Raw genomic sequence first — 19309 nt, 5'->3', positions numbered from 1 at the left:
GGCAAATTAACAAAAATATAAGGTGTCAGATAAAAAAGCAGTATAATCTAGGGAATGGAAAAGTAAACTTATACTTCCAAAACATCACTCATTCCACATACAAATACTATACTACGGAATGAATTCTGAAGAACTGCTACTGAATATCCCATCTCAGTGACTTTTAAGAATCCTTGGAGGGGACTAGAGAGATGGCCCAGTGGTTAAGAGCACTGGCTATTCTTCCAGAGGATCCAGTTTCAATTCCCAGCACCCATGTGACAGCTTACAACTGTTTCTAACTCCAGTTCCAGGGGGTCTGACACCTCACACAGACATACACATACACGCAGGCAAAAAACACCAATGCACATGAAATAAATATAAATAAATTTAAAATTTCAATCCTTGAAATTGGCCAGGGTTTTGCCCAGGATCCAACCATGCATACCCACCCCAGTAAATATCAAAACTTACAGGTGATTAAATCCCACATATAAAATAAAAAATGGCTTAGTATTTGTCTATCTTCTATACATATCATCGCTCAGGTAAGTCATCTCTAGATTATTAACACTAACATTATGTAAATGCTTTAGAAATTGCAACACTATATTGTTTGGTAAATGATACCAAGGAAAGAGGGTTATTTTATGGTGGGCTTGCTGAGGCACACCTGTAATCCCAGCCCAAAAGGTTAAGGCAGAATCATCTCAAATCTAAAGCCACTAAGGCTTCACCCTATGTTCTAGACCAGCCTGGCCTATACAGCCAGAACCGATCTGTTTAAAAAAAAAAAAAGAAAAAAAGAAGAGTTCTGCATTGCTCAGTATAGAAGCAATTTATTATTATAATTTAAAAAACATATATGGATTCTTCTGTTGTTTTTGCTGGTTTTGTTTTTTTGCTGTGTACCATGTACATGCCTAGTGTTCTCAGACGGCAGAGGTCAGAAGAGAGCATCAGATCCCCTGCAACTGGAATTACAGATAGTTGTGAGCTGCCAGGTACGTGCTTGGTATTGAACGCAGGTCTTCTGGAAGGGCGTTCAATGCGTTTAACCACTGAACACCTCTCCAGTTCTAGAAACAATTTTTAAAAAGTCTTTGATCTATATTTGGTTTAACCAATGGAGGCAAAAGCGGAAGAAACAAAGGGCTAACTACATATAAATTTATATTCACTTCTCTATGTCAGTTACTCACAGGCATATGATTTAGGGGAATGTATATCAGACAAAACAAAGTTAATATTACATAAACCAAAGCTGCAACTTGAGATTTTTCACCATGTCTTTTAATCAAATAAGCTAATTGAACACCATATATCAACACACAGCAAGACAAAAATAAATCTTTTCCCGTCTGACAAATCCCAAAGCACTTACAAAGTTAACAGAGAGAGTTCCTTTCCGTTGTCTCATTTGCATGTTAAATGCATCTGACCTGTTGGTAACTTTTCGTCTTCGTGTGACCTCATCTTGAAAAAAAAAGTTATATAATAAAAGTAAACTGAAGTTGAGTGCTTACTATGAACCACACGCTATTTAAAGTTACTTAAATAAAGTCTCACAACTAGCCGGGCGGTGGTGGCGCACGCCTTTAATCCCAGCACTTGGAAGGCAGAGGCAGGCGGATTTCTGAGTTTGAGGCCAGCCTGGTCTACAGAGTGAGTTCCAGGACAGCCAGGGGCTACACAGAGAAACCCTGTCTCGAGGAAAAAAAAAAAAAAAAAAGTCTCACAACACGATAAAGATAAACTTAGTTACTGTTGGCAGATGAAGATAAAGAACTTAAGGTATAGCAAAATTAGATAACTGGTTTAAGATTATATAGCCAAATATATAGCAGATTTGGGATTCTAATCTAGACAAATCCAGAGAGTTAAAACCTTCAATGACTGCCATATTTAGTACAAACTGTATATATGTATGCTTTAGAGAGGGCTCTCAAGTTAGTCATAGTTTTTTCTTTATCAGGCAATGCAGTAACTATAAGAATAACAGAAGGTCAGGAATGGTTGTGTCCGGCTTTAATCCCAGTACTCAGGAGGCAAAGACAACAGGTAAATTTAAGGCCAGATTAGTCTACATAGCAAGTTCTAGAACAGCCACAGATACACAATGAGACCCTGTCACTCACAAACAAACAAACAAACAAACAAACAAACCAAAAGTACAGAGCCAGGAATGATGGTTCATATCTGTAATCCCAGTCCCTTGAGACTAAACAGGAAGATTGTCAAAAACAATAAAGAAAAGAAACCCGCAAAAACAAAACAAAAAGATGAGGGTTTGTTTTTTAAACTAGGCCTCATGTCTGAAGTACTGGTAATTATTATTATACTAACTGTATAATAATATACAGTTTTTATAATATGTTGGTTTTTTTTTCATTTTGTGTTACTAGATTTTGTTTATGTAGGTAAATATTCTATCACTGAGCTATATCTCTAGCCTTTTATCTTTATTCTATCTTTAATGGTATTTTGTCTCTACAAAGTGCCCAGATTGGCCAGAAACTCAGTGTGTAGTCCAGGCAAGTCTCAAACTTATATTCTGTCTCAGCCTTCTGCATAGCTGGAATTACAATAAACCTACATTACCAGGCCTGGACATTTCCAAAGTCTTGAGAGTTCAACAATATTATCTGATCCCTTACAGTTCAGCCCATAATCCATATTATATTAGTTATTCATCTAATAAAGGCAGAGCAATGTGTGACTTTAAATAGTTTATTCAATTGTTACACTCAAATGGTCCAGCCTAGTTTTGGTTAAAATACATGTTAAGTTAACATGCTATATAAAAATAATGCAACCTGATTTTTGCATCAGGAGCTCTACTCACAAACATTTCTAATATGATGCTAAACTAGGCACTTTGAAGAAAATTTATTTCAATGGTACAATATATAGAGGACAAATTATTTAGAAAATTAAAATAATATTCAGAGTTTAAAGTTCTAACCTCTCCTCAGTCTATTTTTATACTAAAAGTCTGAGAATCTCTTTAATTTAAAAGCAATAACTTTTAGAAGGCTATGTGGCAACCAATAAATTAATCATTAGTGAAACTAAACTTAGTCTTTAGATATTAATTGAAGTTTCCATGTTGTGTATTAGACATGGAGGACAGACAATTCTTCTAAAAGTCAAAAAATACAGTATAATATTTGTTCCTTACACATTACATTTAATATCTCTACCATTAAAAAAGCCAGTCTGCCTACAAACCAGGTAGCAAGTTTACAAATGTTTAAGACTTCCCAGCATATGGGCTGGAGAGATGGCTCAGTGGTTAAGAACACTGACTGCTCTTCCAGAGGTCCTAAGTTCAATTCCCAGCAACCACATGGTGGCTCACAACCATCTATAATGGGATCCAATGCCCTCTTCTGGTGTGTCAAGTCAGCTACAGTGTACTCATATACATAAAATAAATAGATAAATCTTTTAAAAACAGAAAGAAAGAAAGAAGGAAAGAGAAAAAAGAATTCCCAGCACACAGTGAAATTCAAATGTCACTTGCACCTTGTAACTACCATGTCATTGTACTTCAATTATATACAAGTAAGAGATTTTACCTTCTTTATCTTTTGCTCCTACTGCTAGGCCCACAACTTTGGGTCCAGCCCCAAAAATCTGAAGTTTCTTCAGTTCTGTGTTTCTATTTACTTCTCCAGAGTCTGACTAAAAATAAATAAGTAAATAAATAAATAAATATTAGCATTATTACTCAGAATCAAACAACTAGTTTTAAGAGATAGGATCTTGCACCAGAAACATATGTGGTGCATAGATGTACACTGAGGCAAACACTGATACACATGAAATAATAAAAATGTTCAAAAAAGAATTTACCCTGCCTGGCAGTGGTGGCATACGCTTTTAATCCCAGCACTTGGGAGGCAGAGGCAGGCAGATTTCTGAGTGCGAGGCCAGCCTGGTCTAGAGAGTGAGTTCCAGGACAGCCAGGGCTACAGAGAAACCCTGTCTCAAAAAACCAACCCTCCCTCCCCCCCAAAAAAAGAGATAGGGTCTTAGCTGGGCAATGGTGGCTTGGGTCTTTAATCTCAGTACTTGAGAGGCACAGGCAGGCAGGCAGGCAGATCTCTTAGTTTGAGACCAATCTGGTCTATTTCCAGTCAAGAGCTAGTTCCAGGTCAGTCAAGGTTACACAAAGAAACAAACAAACAAACAAACCAACAACAAAAACAAAAAAACTACTCCCCTAAAGTATTAAGTTCATGAGATCCTGTCTCTAAAAAAACCAAACCCCAAGTAACTTCTATTAAAAATAGTCCATGGGAACTAGGCAGTGGTGGCGCACACCTTTAATCCCAGCACTCAGGAGGCAGAGGCAGGCAGGTTTCTGAGTTTGAGGCCAGCCTGGTCTACAGAGTGAGTTCCAGGACAGCCAGAAAAACCCTGTCTCAGAAGACTAAGGGGAGGTTCATGGGGCTACTGAACATAGCTCACCAAGTAAAGGCAGTTCCCGCCAAGCATGACAGCCATAGTTGTGTCCTAGGACCCCGTGGTAGGAGGAAAGAACTGACTTTCAAAATTTTTCCTCTGGACTGGAGAGATGGCTCAGTGGTTAAGAGCACTGACTGCTCTTCCAAAGGTACCTAAGTTCAACTCCCAGCAACCACATGGTGGCTCACAACCATCTGCAATGGGGTCTGATGCCCTCTTCTGTTGTGTCTGAAGAGAGAAGTGGTATACTCATATACATAAAATAAAGTCATTAAAAAAAATTGTCCTCTGACATCCACATACATACTATGGTATGTACTTAAATACACACACACTAGAATTTTAAATGGCCCATGAACACTGACAGGTACCTGAGATTTAACTCGTCTTGTTCTTTTTGGTGGAATATTCATTCTTGTTCCCCGCTCTGGGGAAGGCTGGATGTTAGTGCTGAGAACCTCAGCCTCAACTTTTTCTTTAAGATCTAAATCAGGCATTTGTACACCCTAAAAGAGAAGGACACAAGAAAAGAGAAAATTCACTAAAACAAGTATGAAAATGAGTGAAAAAGTCCCTAACACCACATGAATCCAGGTGGTAATCCTGACCTCATAGTCATCTATCTGTAAGCTCAAAGCAATCCTTGACAAAGCAAATTCTGCTTTGTTCTTCAGAGTATCTTATGCAGTCCATAATATATCAGAACTAGCCTGGAACTCTCTATATAGCACCACCAAACCAAGCTCCCAATGTGTGAATTTTTCAACAAGCTCAGAAGGATTTCTTTTCATGGAAATTGAAAGTAAACACAAAAATTTATGTAAAAATGCAAACTGTTTGAAAATATTAAAAAGGAACCAAATTAGAGAACTTATACTATGAGGTTTCAAAATTTACTATAAAATAATACTGAAAATTGTGCAGCAGGGGTTGGAGACGGCTCAGCAGTTAAAGACTTAAGTATTGTTCTCACAGAGGACTCCAGCATGGTTCCCAGCACCCACATCAGACAGCTTTCAATTGCCTGTGACTCCAGCTCCTAGAGGAGAAAATGCCTCTGACCTCTGTAAGCACCTGCACTCATTTGCACATACCCACATAGAGACATACATAGACTGGAGAGACTGGAGAGATGGCTTGGCTATTAAAGGGTAGGTTCACCAACCCAAACTAGACATGCATAAACATAAAAGACCTTTAAAAATAAAAAGACAGTACAGTACTGGTGATAGAGTAGAAATATAGTAGTTCCTCCTATCTGTGGGGCATCTGTTCTAAGCTCCCCATTAGATGTAAAATATTGTGCATAGTCCTGAATCCTATATACCTTTTCTGTATATTTATAGTTAGAGTAAACTTTAATTTGTAGCAATTTTTATTTTAAATTCTGTGTTGAATGTTTTGCCTCCATACATACATATAAGTGTCTAATATCCTTGAAGGTCAGACAAGGCACCAGAAACTGGAGTTTCAGATGGTTGTAGACTGCCATGTAGATGGCTAAGAACTGAAGCTGGGTCCTTTGCAAAAGCATCAAGTCTTTCTGTTGCTGAACCATCTCTGTGACCCCAAAACTTCAACTTGTAAATTAGGAACAGTAAGATGCTGACTATAGCTGGGTAGTGGTGGCAGAGGCAGGCATATCCCTTGAGTTCAAGGCTAGCCTGGCTCTATAGAGGAAGTTCTAGGACAGCCAGGGCTACACAGAGATACCGTCTCAGAAAAAAAAAAAAGAAAGAAAGAAAGAAAGAAAGTGACTATAAAAACAGAACTATAGTAATATAATGAAGTTATATTAATGTGGCCTATAGTACTGAAAGTTCCTTACTGTACTTTCATCTTTTTACCTAAATTTATCTCCAAATTTGGAGGGTTTTTTGGTGTAAACCGTCAACTTCACATTTCTGGGCCATTATTAAGTAAAATAAAAATGGCTTACACCCAAGTACTATAATTGCAACAGAAAATGTAACAAATAAAATGTCTCTTAACTATCTAAAAGGCAGAAATAGATGATCCATTACTAGGGCAAGAAAGAACAAGATGTAATCACACTATTCAGAATGAAATGTAAAGTGACACAGTATACATTTCTGAACTTAATCTGGACATGTGGTATGAACTTAACTAGGTAAACTGAAATGAGAGAATGAAACCACATAAGGAAGGGAGTCCTGTGGAACTATAGAACAATACAGACATAAGCATATAGTTTTAGGGTCAACTCTTGGTCAATAAAGGTGACAAATAAATCAATGGGAAGAGCTTTCTTTTGAAAGGGGTAGAACCAGGTACAGTGACACACACACCTATGATCACTAGTGTTCAAAGATGGCTTGATCTACATATGGAGTCCTGGCCTGCTGGAACTACATAGCAACACTCTGTCTCAAAAGAAAATAGATTTAGAAAAAAGAAAAAATAGAAGGGGGGTGGGGGGGAGGAAAGCCTGCTGACTTTGAGAGAACAGAGCAGCACATAGATACCCGTTAGTGGTTAGAAGCCAGCCAGGGCTCAATAGTAAAACCTGTTTCTCCAAAAAAAATATTTTTACTAAGAAGTTTCAATTACTCTATATTTCTTTGAGCTCCAGAGCAAGACATAGTCTCAAAAAATAAAGCTACACCAAAAACAATGTATAAAAGAAATCAATAGGAAGCTAAATCTTCAAACAGACATCATTATAAAAATGTCTAACTACATTATCACAAAATATTTACAAAAAATATACCTGAAAAAAGGCGTATCCAGAATAAATATCAAACCTTTACAAGTATAAGGCAAACAGCTCAACTTTAATGAAAAAAAAAGATATGAAAAGACACTTCAAGAAAATCACAAAAATGGAGGAAATCTAGAGATGGTTCAGTGGTTGAGGGCACATGCTACACTTCGCAGAGAACCAGCATTCAGTTTCCAGCATCTACATGGCAGCTCACAACTCTGTAACTCCAGTTTCAGAAGATATGTGCGATGGTTTGAATATGGTTGGCCCAGGGAGTGGCCTTGTTAGAGCAGGGTGTCACTGTAGATATAGGCTTAAGACCCTCATTCTAGCTGCCTGGAAGTCAATATTCTGCTAACAGCCTTCAGATAAAGATGTAGAACTCTCAGCTCCTCCTGCAGCATCCCTGCCTGGATGCTGCCATGTTCCCACCTTGATGATAATGGATTAAACCTCTGAACCTGTAAGTCAGCCCCAAATAAGTATTGTCCTTATAAGAGTTTCCTTGGCAGGGCAGTGGTAGCGCACGCCTTTAATCCCAGCACTTGGGAGGCAGAAGCAGGTGGATTTCTGAGTTCCAGGACAGCCAGGGCTACACAGAGAAACCCTATCTCGAAAAACAAAACAAAACAAAACAAAAAAAGAGTTACCTTGGTCATGGTGTCTGTTCACACAGTAAAACCCTAAGAAAGAAGTTGGTACCAGGGACTGGACTATTGTTATGATAGGCCTGACCATGCTTTTGTTTGGAAGAATGTGGATTTGGGGACTTTAGATTTGGACAGCAGTGGAATGCTTTAAGTAGGGCTTAATGGGCTATCCTAGTAGAAATATGTAAGTCTTTGGTGTTGAGGGTGATGTGAACTGTGCAGACCTGGCCCAAGAGGTTTCAGTAGAGAAGAATTTCAGTATGTGACTTAGAGACTATTTTGGTGAACAATGTGGCTGCTTTTTTTTTTTTTTTTTTTTGCTCTGTCTGAAGAGCCTACATAAGAGGCTAAGGTAAAGAGATTTATATTAAATAAATTGACAAAGGAAGTCTCAAAAAAAAGCCCAGCAGGGACTTTGTTCTCTAGTTAGGTCTCATGTAGAGCATTTTGAACAAGTGTAGCAAGCTTAGAAAGGAAAAATATAAAACATATGGTTCGAGTATTAAAGGGGCACCAGGAAGTGAAATGGAGCTGAATCCTGTGTTCTAGGAGAGAGCAGATTAAGTGAGTGGGATTTGGGGGCAAGATCCTACCCAGCTAAATTCAGATCCAGGCATGGTGGTATAAACTTTAATCCCAGAAGACAGGTATGCAGGTCTCTGAGTTCAAGGTCAATCTACAGAGTAAGATCTAGGACAGCCAAGCCTAGGCAGTGAAGGAGTTGGAAAACAGAAAGCTAGTGATAATATAACCGAACAAGGGGGTCATGTTCCAGCTCTTGTAAGCAATAGAACTCAGCAACTTCAGCCATGTGGCTCTGGCTTTAGAGTGAAGAATAAAATGGACCACTGGGACAATTGATGCTAGTGTAGCTGGAAATTAGCAGTGACTAAGAAGAGACCAGCTTCACTGAGGTGAAATCTTCTGGGAAGTGTTTTCTGAGAGCACAAAGAAGCTGTGTTTCCAAGATTTCAAGATGCCAGAGCCATAGGCTATCTGCTGAGGAATGCTGCTAACAGAGAGTGGAATCAGCCTATGCCAAAGAAGTTTGTTGCAGTCAACAAAGATGAAGGAGGAGTCGGAGATCTAAAGATCACTCTGACATAAGACATGGAGATACAGACTTTGGAGTTTGCCCAGCTAGTTTCCTGTCTTGATTTGGAATTACAGTTAAGTGATTAGATGAATCTCAGAAGAGACTTTCAACTTTTAACAGTGTTAAGACTGCTACAGACTATGGGGACTTTTGAAGTTGGAATAAATGTCCTTTTTTATTATGCTATTGCTAGATATGGCCCCCATAGACTCATGTGTTTGAACAAGCCTATAGGAGCCAGGGAGTAAAACGTGATGATTTATTTATGCTTGGCCCAGGGAGTGGCACTATTAAGAGGTGTGGCCTTGTTAGAGCAGGTGTGTCACTGTAGGTGTAGGCTTAAGAACCTCATCCTTGCTGCCTGGAAGTCAGTATTCTGCTAGCCTGGATGCTGCCATGTTCCTACCTTGATGATAATGGACTGAACCTCTGAACCTGTAAGTTAGCCCCAATTAAGTGTTGTCCTTTATAAGAGTTGCATTGGTCATAGTGTCTGTTCACAGCAGTAAACCCTAACTAAGACAACCAGTGAGAAAAAAAGAACAAGATTGATCCATTACAATTCTCACAAAAAAGCTTTAAGTTAACCCTGCATGATGCATTACCAACTTGCCAGACACAATGGGCCTATACAGGAGGCACAACAGCCATAGCAGTTGGTACCTAACCAGTCCCTTCTTAGATTTGAGGTCTGTTTCACAGAAGGGAAGTCACCTTTGATACTATGCCCATAATCAAAAAGCCAATGGCTGAAAAAGTGATAGTCCCTAGTGAGAAATTTACTGCTATTTTGCTAAATAGGCAAGATATGTCTGTCAAATTGGATTTTAAATATTTATGATCATATATTAGTGCTGCCATCCTCTTTGATCAGAAAAGCTTCTTTTTACAGTGTGTGGTGGATAATACAAAGACTCATAACTGGTTAAAGAGGTAAGAATAAGAGGTTATTTAAGGCTCAAATTCAAAACAGAAACCTCTGAAATGCCCACTTTGAGGTGTAGCCAACACTAAGAAGTGGGGTTTTCAGGCTGGGTATGGCAGCTTTTTTGTTTGTTTGTTTGGTTTTTTTGTTTGTTTGTTTGTTTTTCCAAGACAGGGTTTCTCTGTGTAGCCCTGACTGTCCTGGAACTCACTCTGTAGACCAGGCTGGCCTCGAACTCAGAAATCCTCCTGCCTCTGCCTCACAAGTGCTGGGATTAAAGGCGTGCGCTACCACTGCCCAGTTGCCCAGTGGCAGCTCATACTTTTAATTATAGCACTCAGGAGGCAGAATCAGGTAGGTATCTATGAGTTAGAGGCCAATCTAGCCTAGAATTTCAGACTACACAGTAAGACCCTGTCTCAAAAAATCCAAATTAGACCAAACCTTTTTTCCAGAAATAATGAAGATTTATATTAAATATGAAGACAACCTTCATTCCCATTATCCTTTACCCAGCAAACCACTAGAAATAATTCTAATTTTTAAACTTTAACACACTTTTTCTTCTCAAATCTTGGTGCCTAGACAGCTATCCCACTTTCCTATGCTTAAGCATATCACTTACAATGAATATCACCTGAAGTTTATACTTGGTAAATTAAATTTTCCACTCTAAGAACTATGATGATCTCACCATGAGGCTGACACCAGATTGGAAAAGCTCATATGGGTAGAGAATTCTTTCATAGTGTGACTTCAAAAGAGACCCAGTTCCTTTTCCTGGCAGATATCCCAACCGGCTACCCACTTTAGACCATTTCTTCTCTTTGGTGACTATTTCAAAGCCTCCTTTGCTGGCAACAATCTGAAAAAAAAAAAAAAAAAGAAAAAAGAAAAAAGTAGAAATTCTTTAGGGAAAGAGATTAATTGCAAGCATCCTAACTTGTATAAGCTCAGCATCCTAACTTGTATAATCTCAAAAGATAAAACCTTTTCCCCCAGAGCAGCTGATAGAGTGTTTGCCTAGTATGCAGGGAAGCACTGATTTTGACACCTAGTACCATAAAACCTAGGTGTAGTAGTGCACACCTGTAGTTCAAGCTCTCAGGAGGTGAAGACAGGAGAACTCAACATTCAAGGTCATTTTCTGCTACTTGGTAAATTGGAGGCCAGATTGAAATACATGAGATCTGACTTTAAAAATAAAAACAGTGGGTCAGTAGGATGGTTCCTCCAGTAGGCTGTTGCTTCCAAGTCTGATGATCTGAGTTCCATCCCTAGAACCAACACAACAGGAGAACCAGTTCCGACAAGTTGTCTTCTAACCTCCACAAACACTTCGTGTTTGAGACCATGCATATGCACAAAATTAATGTTTTAAAATAGTTTCACCAGGTAAGTAAAATTTCAGCATACTAACACTGTATGTTGTCTGTAAATATAAACATTATTTTGGACTTAAAATGTAAATTTCCTTTTATTAAACTGACACTGTTGCATACAAAGGAATGAAGACAATGATTTTTACAAATATCAAACCTTAAAATTTAATGTTACTTGGGTCCACTTTCAAGATACTCAAAAGCATTTAGTAAATTTATACTTTGTACATTATGCAGCATGAAAAAATATACACTTGTACCTTCCCCCCCACCATGAGCAAGCCTGAAGAGACCTTGGTTACCACAACAAGGTCAAGTGACGGGATCTAGGTGGAGCTACCCACCTTGGCTGCCCGGAACACAGAAGCGGAACTGCCCCTGGGGCTTGCCCTAAGACATCTCCGGCCATGACCTGGAATGGACTATGGATTATCCCACCCATCTGGAACCAGGAGGGGTTGTGGGTTGGGTCTTCCCCTTTAAATTGAGAGCTGAACATTAAAGCTTTGGGCCTTGATCAGAGAACTTTGTCTTGGCCTCATCTCTTCTCGCCCTCCTTCCCCCTTCATTCCCAGCCCCCCTTTCAGGTGAATCCAGTTGACTTGTGGCCGCGGGCGGCTACAGATTGGCGCGCCATCGTGGGACTTGAAAACGGGGACCAGCTGAGGAAACACTGTCTTAGGTGGGGCCCCACGGGAAAAAGGTAATAAAAGAATGTATCCCGCGCACTTAGGAAGTAGCAAACAATATTGAATCTAGCGCTAGGTAAGTTTAGGAGGCCATGTTTGCAGGAAGTGCGTTGTGAGGGATACGGTATAGGTCTAGGTCAAATAGGTGTTGACCCGATGCCTACTTTGCCTAGGGGTGACAGTGAATTCGGGATAGGAGACCGGCAGATGCCCGCAGCCTTCAAGAGCTGCCTCAGACGAGAAAGAGCAGGGTTAGAAGAAATTGGAAAACTAAAAAAGCAGCCACAGCTACATACATCTCCTAAAGAAAGGGATAAAGTGTTAGATCCTAAACTTCAGAGAGAGAACGGGTTTTGAAAAGCAGTTGTTTTCTCTCTGGGTTATGCCAGCAAAAAGAATGGAAAGGCTGTTTCAGAGCTCTCCTAGGAACAAGAGAAAATTCAGGAGACGTTTTAGACTAAGAGAAACTAAGAGAAATCCTTAGTTCTGCTTTCTTTGTTTATTGTCTTGTCCTTGGTGCACCAATGTCCACGTGTGTCTCATTGTGTTTTCTGTCCACATGTCTCGTTGTATGAATGATTGGTCGTCTATGTTTCATGTTCTATGTTTAATGTTTAAAAGATTGTTAAAATTGCTTGATTCAACACTTGGTCTAGTTTAACTTGGTTTTCAAAGGCAGTTCTAATATGCAGAGCAGCGGCTGATAAGTTTGCTTAACACCTGTAGCTAAAAGTTTGGGAGCTGAGCTGAGCTGGAAAGGCTGCCTTTTTAAAGGGACAGGCAGGTTTCTTGGATTAAATAAGGAAGTTAAGAGTTGTTTGTCGTGGAAAAAATCTCAGTGATAAGGTGCTTTTATTTTAGAATTGTGGCTAGAAAAAGCGAGAAATTTTGTTTGGTTTAAATATATAAGATGTGTTGTTACTTCATTTTTGTTTGTAATTGTTTTTAAGGTACAAATATGTTCATGTCTTGGTTATAAATTATTGGCCTATAAGTTATTGGATTTGATTAAAAATTTACAACTTTGGTAACAAAAAGTTGGCTCAAAACTGGTAACACAGGGTTAGTCATTCAAAAACCAGATGTATAAAAGATATAAAAGCAATGTCTATTTAGTGAGATATTAAAGACTGCACTATCGTGCATTCATATATAAGAACTGCAGCCAAACTTTGTAAGGTAATCCACTTGGTGTTGATTTTAGAGAAAATAGATTGCTTACATTGTTAAAAATTGGTTTTGTTTCCAAAAATTATGGTTATATACTAATATTGCAAAGGAAACTTAAAAATGTCGTTAACTGCCAACATTCCTTTGGCTACAGCTGACAGGCAGTTGAATCGTGAGCTTGAAATTTTTTGACTTGGTTATGTTTATAGTAGAAAGGCTATAGCAGGTAGAGTTAAATAAAAGAGTTAAAATAATTGTGGCACAATATGGGTCTAATGACCCCTTCACACAAGCTTTATTGGATACTGTGATAGAAGCAAATTCAATGCTCAAATATTGGAAAACTATATGTAAGGCTACTTTGTTAGGAGGAGATTACTTGCTTTGGAGCTCAAAATGGCGTGATACCAGTAAGAAAACCGCCATGATGATTGCCCAGGCAGGCAATGCAGATTGGGATCTTAACATGCTTCTATGAGAAGGTTAATATGAAGGTAATGCTAATCAGGTTAAACTGCCTACAGGATTGCATACATAGGTTGCAATGGTTGCCTGCTGTGCTTGAAACCTACTAAAGGGGATCTTAGTGGAAACTTATTCAGTATCAACCAGGGTTCTGAGGAACCATTCCAGAAATTCGTAGACAGGCTGCTGAAAGCAGCTGGTAGAATTTTTGGAGATCCTCAAACAGGAATTCCTTTTGTTACTCATTTGGCTTATGAGAATGCTAATGCAGCCTGTTGCACAAAGCAAAGACAGACTTACATGGATACTTTCGTCTTTGCGCTAAAATTGGGCCCTCTTACCATCAGGGTCTGTCTGCCTTACAAGGGACCACTGTACAAGCAATGCTTGCACAGAACCGATAAAAGATGTTTTTAAATGTGGAGATTCAAGTCATTTTTAATATGACTGTCCCAAAAACAGGCACCAGCAAATAATCCGGTCACATGACACATTTGTCCTTGGTGCAGGAAAGATAATCTCTGGGCCAGGCCTCAGGATATAGGCCAAGATTAAAAACATTTACATTTGAATTAAGTTGATATACAATGGGTGCAGCAGAAGTTTGTGTGACAAATACTCTTTTTGCCTAGGTCATCCTGACCAGCCCCTTGAAGGGTGTTTTCTGGAATTTGTTTATTGCCTTGTTTGTTCCTTGGAAGGGTCAGCTTCAGGGCCAAGAGTTGTAATGATTATGCTGGAGAAATTTAAATAATGGCTGCTCCGCCCATGGCGTTGTAACTACCTGCTGGAAAAAGAATTGTTCAACTTGTTTTTTTTGTTCCTTTGCATCTAATTCCTTCCAAATTGTTAAGAAAGAGAAAGGACAAGATGGCTTTGGTTCCTCTAATATATATTGGAGCAATATATATCACTAGCAAGAGACCTAATCTTATGTAACAATAATTAGAAGATTGCCTTCAGCTTGGCATTCATCTGATACTCTCACTCAGCTAAAATAGATTGGTTATTGAATTAATCCAAAACAAAGTTCAAACTTAAGATTTATAAAACTAATAGGGCATTACAGCCTGACTTGCCTACTCCAGCTGCCATTTCAGTAAATATGTATATAATTATTATAGATCTAGAAGATTGTTTTTATACCATTCCTTTACATTTCTGGTAAGGCGTTAGGTTTGCATTTAGTAGATTTGCTGGTAATTGAGAATCCAAGGTTCTCACATTATTGGAAAGGTTTGCTTTTAGTTTCATTTGCATTTAATGATTTTCAAAAGTTGTTAAGAGATTATTTGGCTAAAACCTCATCTTAAGCTTACCATACGAGGATTTGAACCTATGTTTGATATTCTCAAGGGACATACAAGTCCTAATTCCCCTTGACAATTAACTAAAGGAAAAATAGCTTTGCGGAAAGTAGAGTAAGCTGTTAGTTATCAACAGACAAATTATATAGACTATGAAAATTGTTGGCTGTTTGTGTTATTATTACTCATGCCCACAGCAGCCCTTTGGCAAAAGAAACCATTTATGTAGATTCATCCTTGTTCATCTACAAGTAAAGTTTGTGTTAATAAAAGATTGTAAGATAGAATCCTAAAAACATTTTCAATAAAATGTTTATTCCTTATTCCAAATAGCAATTAAATTGGTTATTGAAAAATGATATTTGGCCTATTATGGCAAACATTTTAAGCAAATTTGGTGATCACTATCCAAAAGATAAGTTGTTACAGTTTTTCTCTGCATGCTTTTATATTTCCTGAAATTTACTACGCATGCAGCTCATAGAAAAGACATTTACTGTATTTACAGATGCCTCATCTATTGAGAAGGCAGTATATGTAATTAGATCACATATTTAGATCACATGTTTATTTTCTTGAGTTTTCTCTACTTGAGCACAAATAATTAAATTATGTGTTGTAGTCACTGTTTAAAATACTAGAAAATCAAGCTTTCAATTTATATACTTATAGCCAGTAAATGGCTCATAATTTATAATTGCTTAAAATTGTTCCTTTTTTAGGTATTGCTAATTCTCAAATTTTATAGTTATTTATAAAAATACAGCTTAACTTTTAAAACATGTACTGTCTCTGAACTTTTTAAGACATTTAAAAGCTCATTGGATTGCCTGAGCCCCAGGGCAATGCCAGAGCAGATTTGTATAATAGACAGATTATAGGCCTTGCAAATAATTGGCCATACTATCTTATTCTTTACAGCATCTTGATACAATAATTTGGCATTTCTAAAAAGTGTGCAAGTTAAATTGCAAAAACTTGTTTTTAGTATTTTTAATTTTTTTTTTTCATAATGGTGTTAAACCTTGAGGACTTATGTAATTAATTTTGGCAAATAGATGTTACTCATTTTGATTTTTAAAAATTAAAATATGTACATGTGACTTGACACTTTTTAGACCTTTTAGTTGCAACTACTTTAACAAGAGAAGCAACTAAAAATATAATTAGTTATTACCTATATTATTTCCCTGTGCTTGGTGTTCCATACCAGACTAAGATAGGTAATGGAACTGGCTATTGCAGTTATTTGACTACAGTCAAACATTTGAGATGTTTTGTTGACAATTTAATATTGAAATTCCTTATTATCCTCAAAATTGTAAAAGAGAGGTTATGAGACTTTAATATCTTTATAACTCTCTGAGTGTGGGAAAAACAGCTATTGGTGCTTCTTCCCTGATTTTACAAATACTCTAAAAGGTTGGCTTTTTAAACTAAAAAGGGGGGGAGAATTATACCCTCCAAGATCACCAAAAGCACATCTTGCTTTTGTGTTATTTCTCTTAAATTTTCTGCAAACTGATGTTAAAGGTCAGTCTGCAGCAGATTGCCACTGGCATCCAGTCACTTCCAGGGTCTAATGGAGAGACCCCCTAACTAATTCTTGGAATGGTCCTGACCCTGTTTTAATTTGGGGTCTTGGCTCAGTCTATATTTTTTCAGAAAAAGAAAATGGAGCCCGATGGCTGCCTGAAAGATTGGTCCGTCAAGTAGACACAGATCTTGAGCCTAATAATTATGATTCTGATAATGAAGAATCTGATGACAAAATTTAGTCAGACACATTATCATGTGTTAGCCATGGAGGACCCAAGACTCTAGATAAGGTTGTTACTCTATCCAGGGTGTTCCCAAGTCTCATCTCCATCCAACCTAAAAGAGGGGGCTTCCGCCCCTAGACCAAGCAGAGAGGGGCCACCCAGAACCCCTCTGTCTGGCAATCTGAATTCTTGCTAAGGCTGCGAGGCTAAGCACTGCAAGGGAATATAAATAAAAGTTAAAAATATGTTTCTGGGTTCCCTGAGGGACAAGCCTGACTGCATAGGGGTTGATGTCGAAAGTATCCCCTCTCCAGGAAAAAGACATCAGGACGGGTATGACCTTCAGGCCTTACTGGACAACGACAGGAGGACTGGAGCCATTACAAGGTTCCCTTTAATTACTGGAGGTCAGGCCTCTATCCCCGCCTGGGTAAGATGAGAATTGCCACGGTCCTTCTATACTTGGAAAAGAGAGGAGACTTCAGGGACAGCCCTGCTTAACTCTGAAGGCCTAAAATCAGCTATAAGCCTAAAATTCAGCAATAGGCCTGGCTTATTTGCCCGCTCAAAGTCTTAGGTCTCCATGGAAAAACACTGAAACAGAGGGCTATAAAGTATTGTAAACAGACAGCTTTTGTTGAAATCTACCAGCCTGAGTAGTCATAGACTTTGTGTCTGATCCCTGTCAACCAGCAGTTGGATGAGATACTAAAACAGTTCCATTTTCAACCTTATTTCCTACTCGGCTTGGATAATTATATTGCTGTTAACGTTTGAACCTTGTGTCTCAAGCAGATAAGTTGCCTTCACACAAAGATCTCTCCCAACAAGCCCGGCTACTCGGTACCTCAGATGGGATGAAGTCGTGTACCCCACACAGCTGCTTCTACTGGACCCGTTCCTCCTGACCTATCCTCAGATGGGCTCCATAAACCCTGGACAGCAGGACACAGCCGACTCTCCTGCATCCTCCATACTCATTCTTCTAGGTTCCCCCTAGAGATACGTCGCCCCCAATGTCAGCAGGAAGTAGCCAGATATCACGACGACGACCCTATTCCTGTTTCACCTCTCTCTTTTCTTTTTAAGTTAACTAAAACGGGGGAAACTGTACCTTCCCCCCCACCATGAGCAAGCCTGAAGAGACCTTGGTTACCACAACAAGGTCAAGTGACGGGATCTAGGTGGAGCTACCCACCTTGGCTGCCCGGAACACAGAAGCGGAACTGCCCCTGGGGCTTGCCCTAAGACATCTCCGGCCATGACCTGGAATGGACTATGGATTATCCCACCCATCTGGAACCAGGAGGGGTTGTGGGTTGGGTCTTCCCCTTTAAATTGAGAGCTGAACATTAAAGCTTTGGGCCTTGATCAGAGAACTTTGTCTTGGCCTCATCCCTCCTTCCCCCTTCATTCCCAGCCCCCCTTTCAGGTGAATCCAGTTGACTTGTGGCCGCGGGCGGCTACATACACTAACCTAAAAAATTAACCCGTCCCACACTCCACAAAAAAAAAAAAAAATTTTGCCAGGCAGTGGTGGCGCACACCTTTACTCCCAGCACTTGGGAGACAGAGGCAGGTGGGATTTCTGAGTTCCAGGCCAGCCTGGTCTACAGAGTGAGTTCCAAGGCAGCCAGGGCTATACAGAAAAACCCTGTCTCGAAAAACCAGGAAAAAAAAATTTTTTTTTTTGAATCAAGCTGCTGCAAGTCTGGCCACATTTCTGCGTTAAGGGAGCTCATTCCTCTAGCAAAGGACCTGAGTTTGATCCCTAACACCCATGCTGGGAAAGTCACAAGCTAATTCCAGCTGTTCCATGGATCCAATGCTCTCCTCTTTAGAACTCCACAAGCAGCTGCATGCACATGATGCATATATACACAGAACACAAACACACACATAAATATATGTGTGTGTACATATGCAGATTTGTATACAGACACACACACCGGGACTGGGGTGCTGAGTAGAGTATGCTCCAACCTTGAGGATACCAGTTATATGTATCCCACCACTCAGGTAAGAGGATCAGAGTTCCATGCCAACCTCTACTATATAGTGAATACTTAAGTAGTTTTGAGTCACATTAGATTTGGTTTGGGCATAAATATAGTTATGTAACAAACAAAAATCCTAAAACAAAGGGCTGGAAAGATGGCTCAATATCAGTGAAGATAGGAAGATTAGAATTTCAAGATCCTCCTTAGCTCTCATCAAGCTAGAGACAGATGAAAGCCTGTCCCTCAGAGAGAGAGAGAAAAAAAAAGAAAGAGAAGTTGATATATGGAACATAAAGTATTCCAAATTTATGATCTTTTTATGTGTGCATGGCTTTTAATCCCAGCGGCACTCAGGAGGCAGAGGCAGAGAGGAGGCAGAGAGGAGGCAGAGAGGCAGAGGCAGATGAATCTCTTAGTTTAAGGCCAGCTTGGTCTATAGAGGGAGTTCCAGGACATCCAGACTACACAGAAAACCTCTGTCTGAAAAAAACATAAACCAAACAAACAAAAATCTTTTTATTTATTGGTGTTTATACTAAGGGGGTGCATGTGTATCACAGCACTCACATAAAGGTCAGAGGACAACTCTGTGAAGTTTATTCTTTCTTCCTCCCTCCCTTCCTTTACTTGGGTTCCAGGGATCAAAGTCAGATCATGAAGTAGCACGGCAAACCCTTTAATC

At 39.1% G+C, this 19309-nt stretch overlaps 1 protein-coding gene across 1 annotated transcript in view; it reads right to left on the bottom strand.

The window, feature by feature from the left end:
* Positions 1-19309, bottom strand: part of Kdm5a (lysine demethylase 5A) — a 75535-nt gene that overhangs the window by 46996 nt on the left and 9230 nt on the right. Inside the window, exons 4-7 of the mRNA XM_034511294.2 lie at positions 10546-10716; positions 4827-4961; positions 3564-3669; positions 1367-1458 (exon numbers count right to left, since the gene is read on the bottom strand). Of these exons, the coding sequence (XP_034367185.1) occupies positions 1367-1458; positions 3564-3669; positions 4827-4961; positions 10546-10716 (504 nt within the window). The remainder of the gene's footprint in view (positions 1-1366; positions 1459-3563; positions 3670-4826; positions 4962-10545; positions 10717-19309) is intronic.

The sequence above is a fragment of the Arvicanthis niloticus genome, chromosome 9 (assembly GCF_011762505.2).
Source record: "Arvicanthis niloticus isolate mArvNil1 chromosome 9, mArvNil1.pat.X, whole genome shotgun sequence".
NCBI classification, from domain to species: Eukaryota; Metazoa; Chordata; class Mammalia; order Rodentia; family Muridae; genus Arvicanthis; species Arvicanthis niloticus.
The sequence above is the reverse complement of the archived record's forward strand: the minus strand, read 5'-3'. Positions and strand labels throughout refer to the sequence as shown.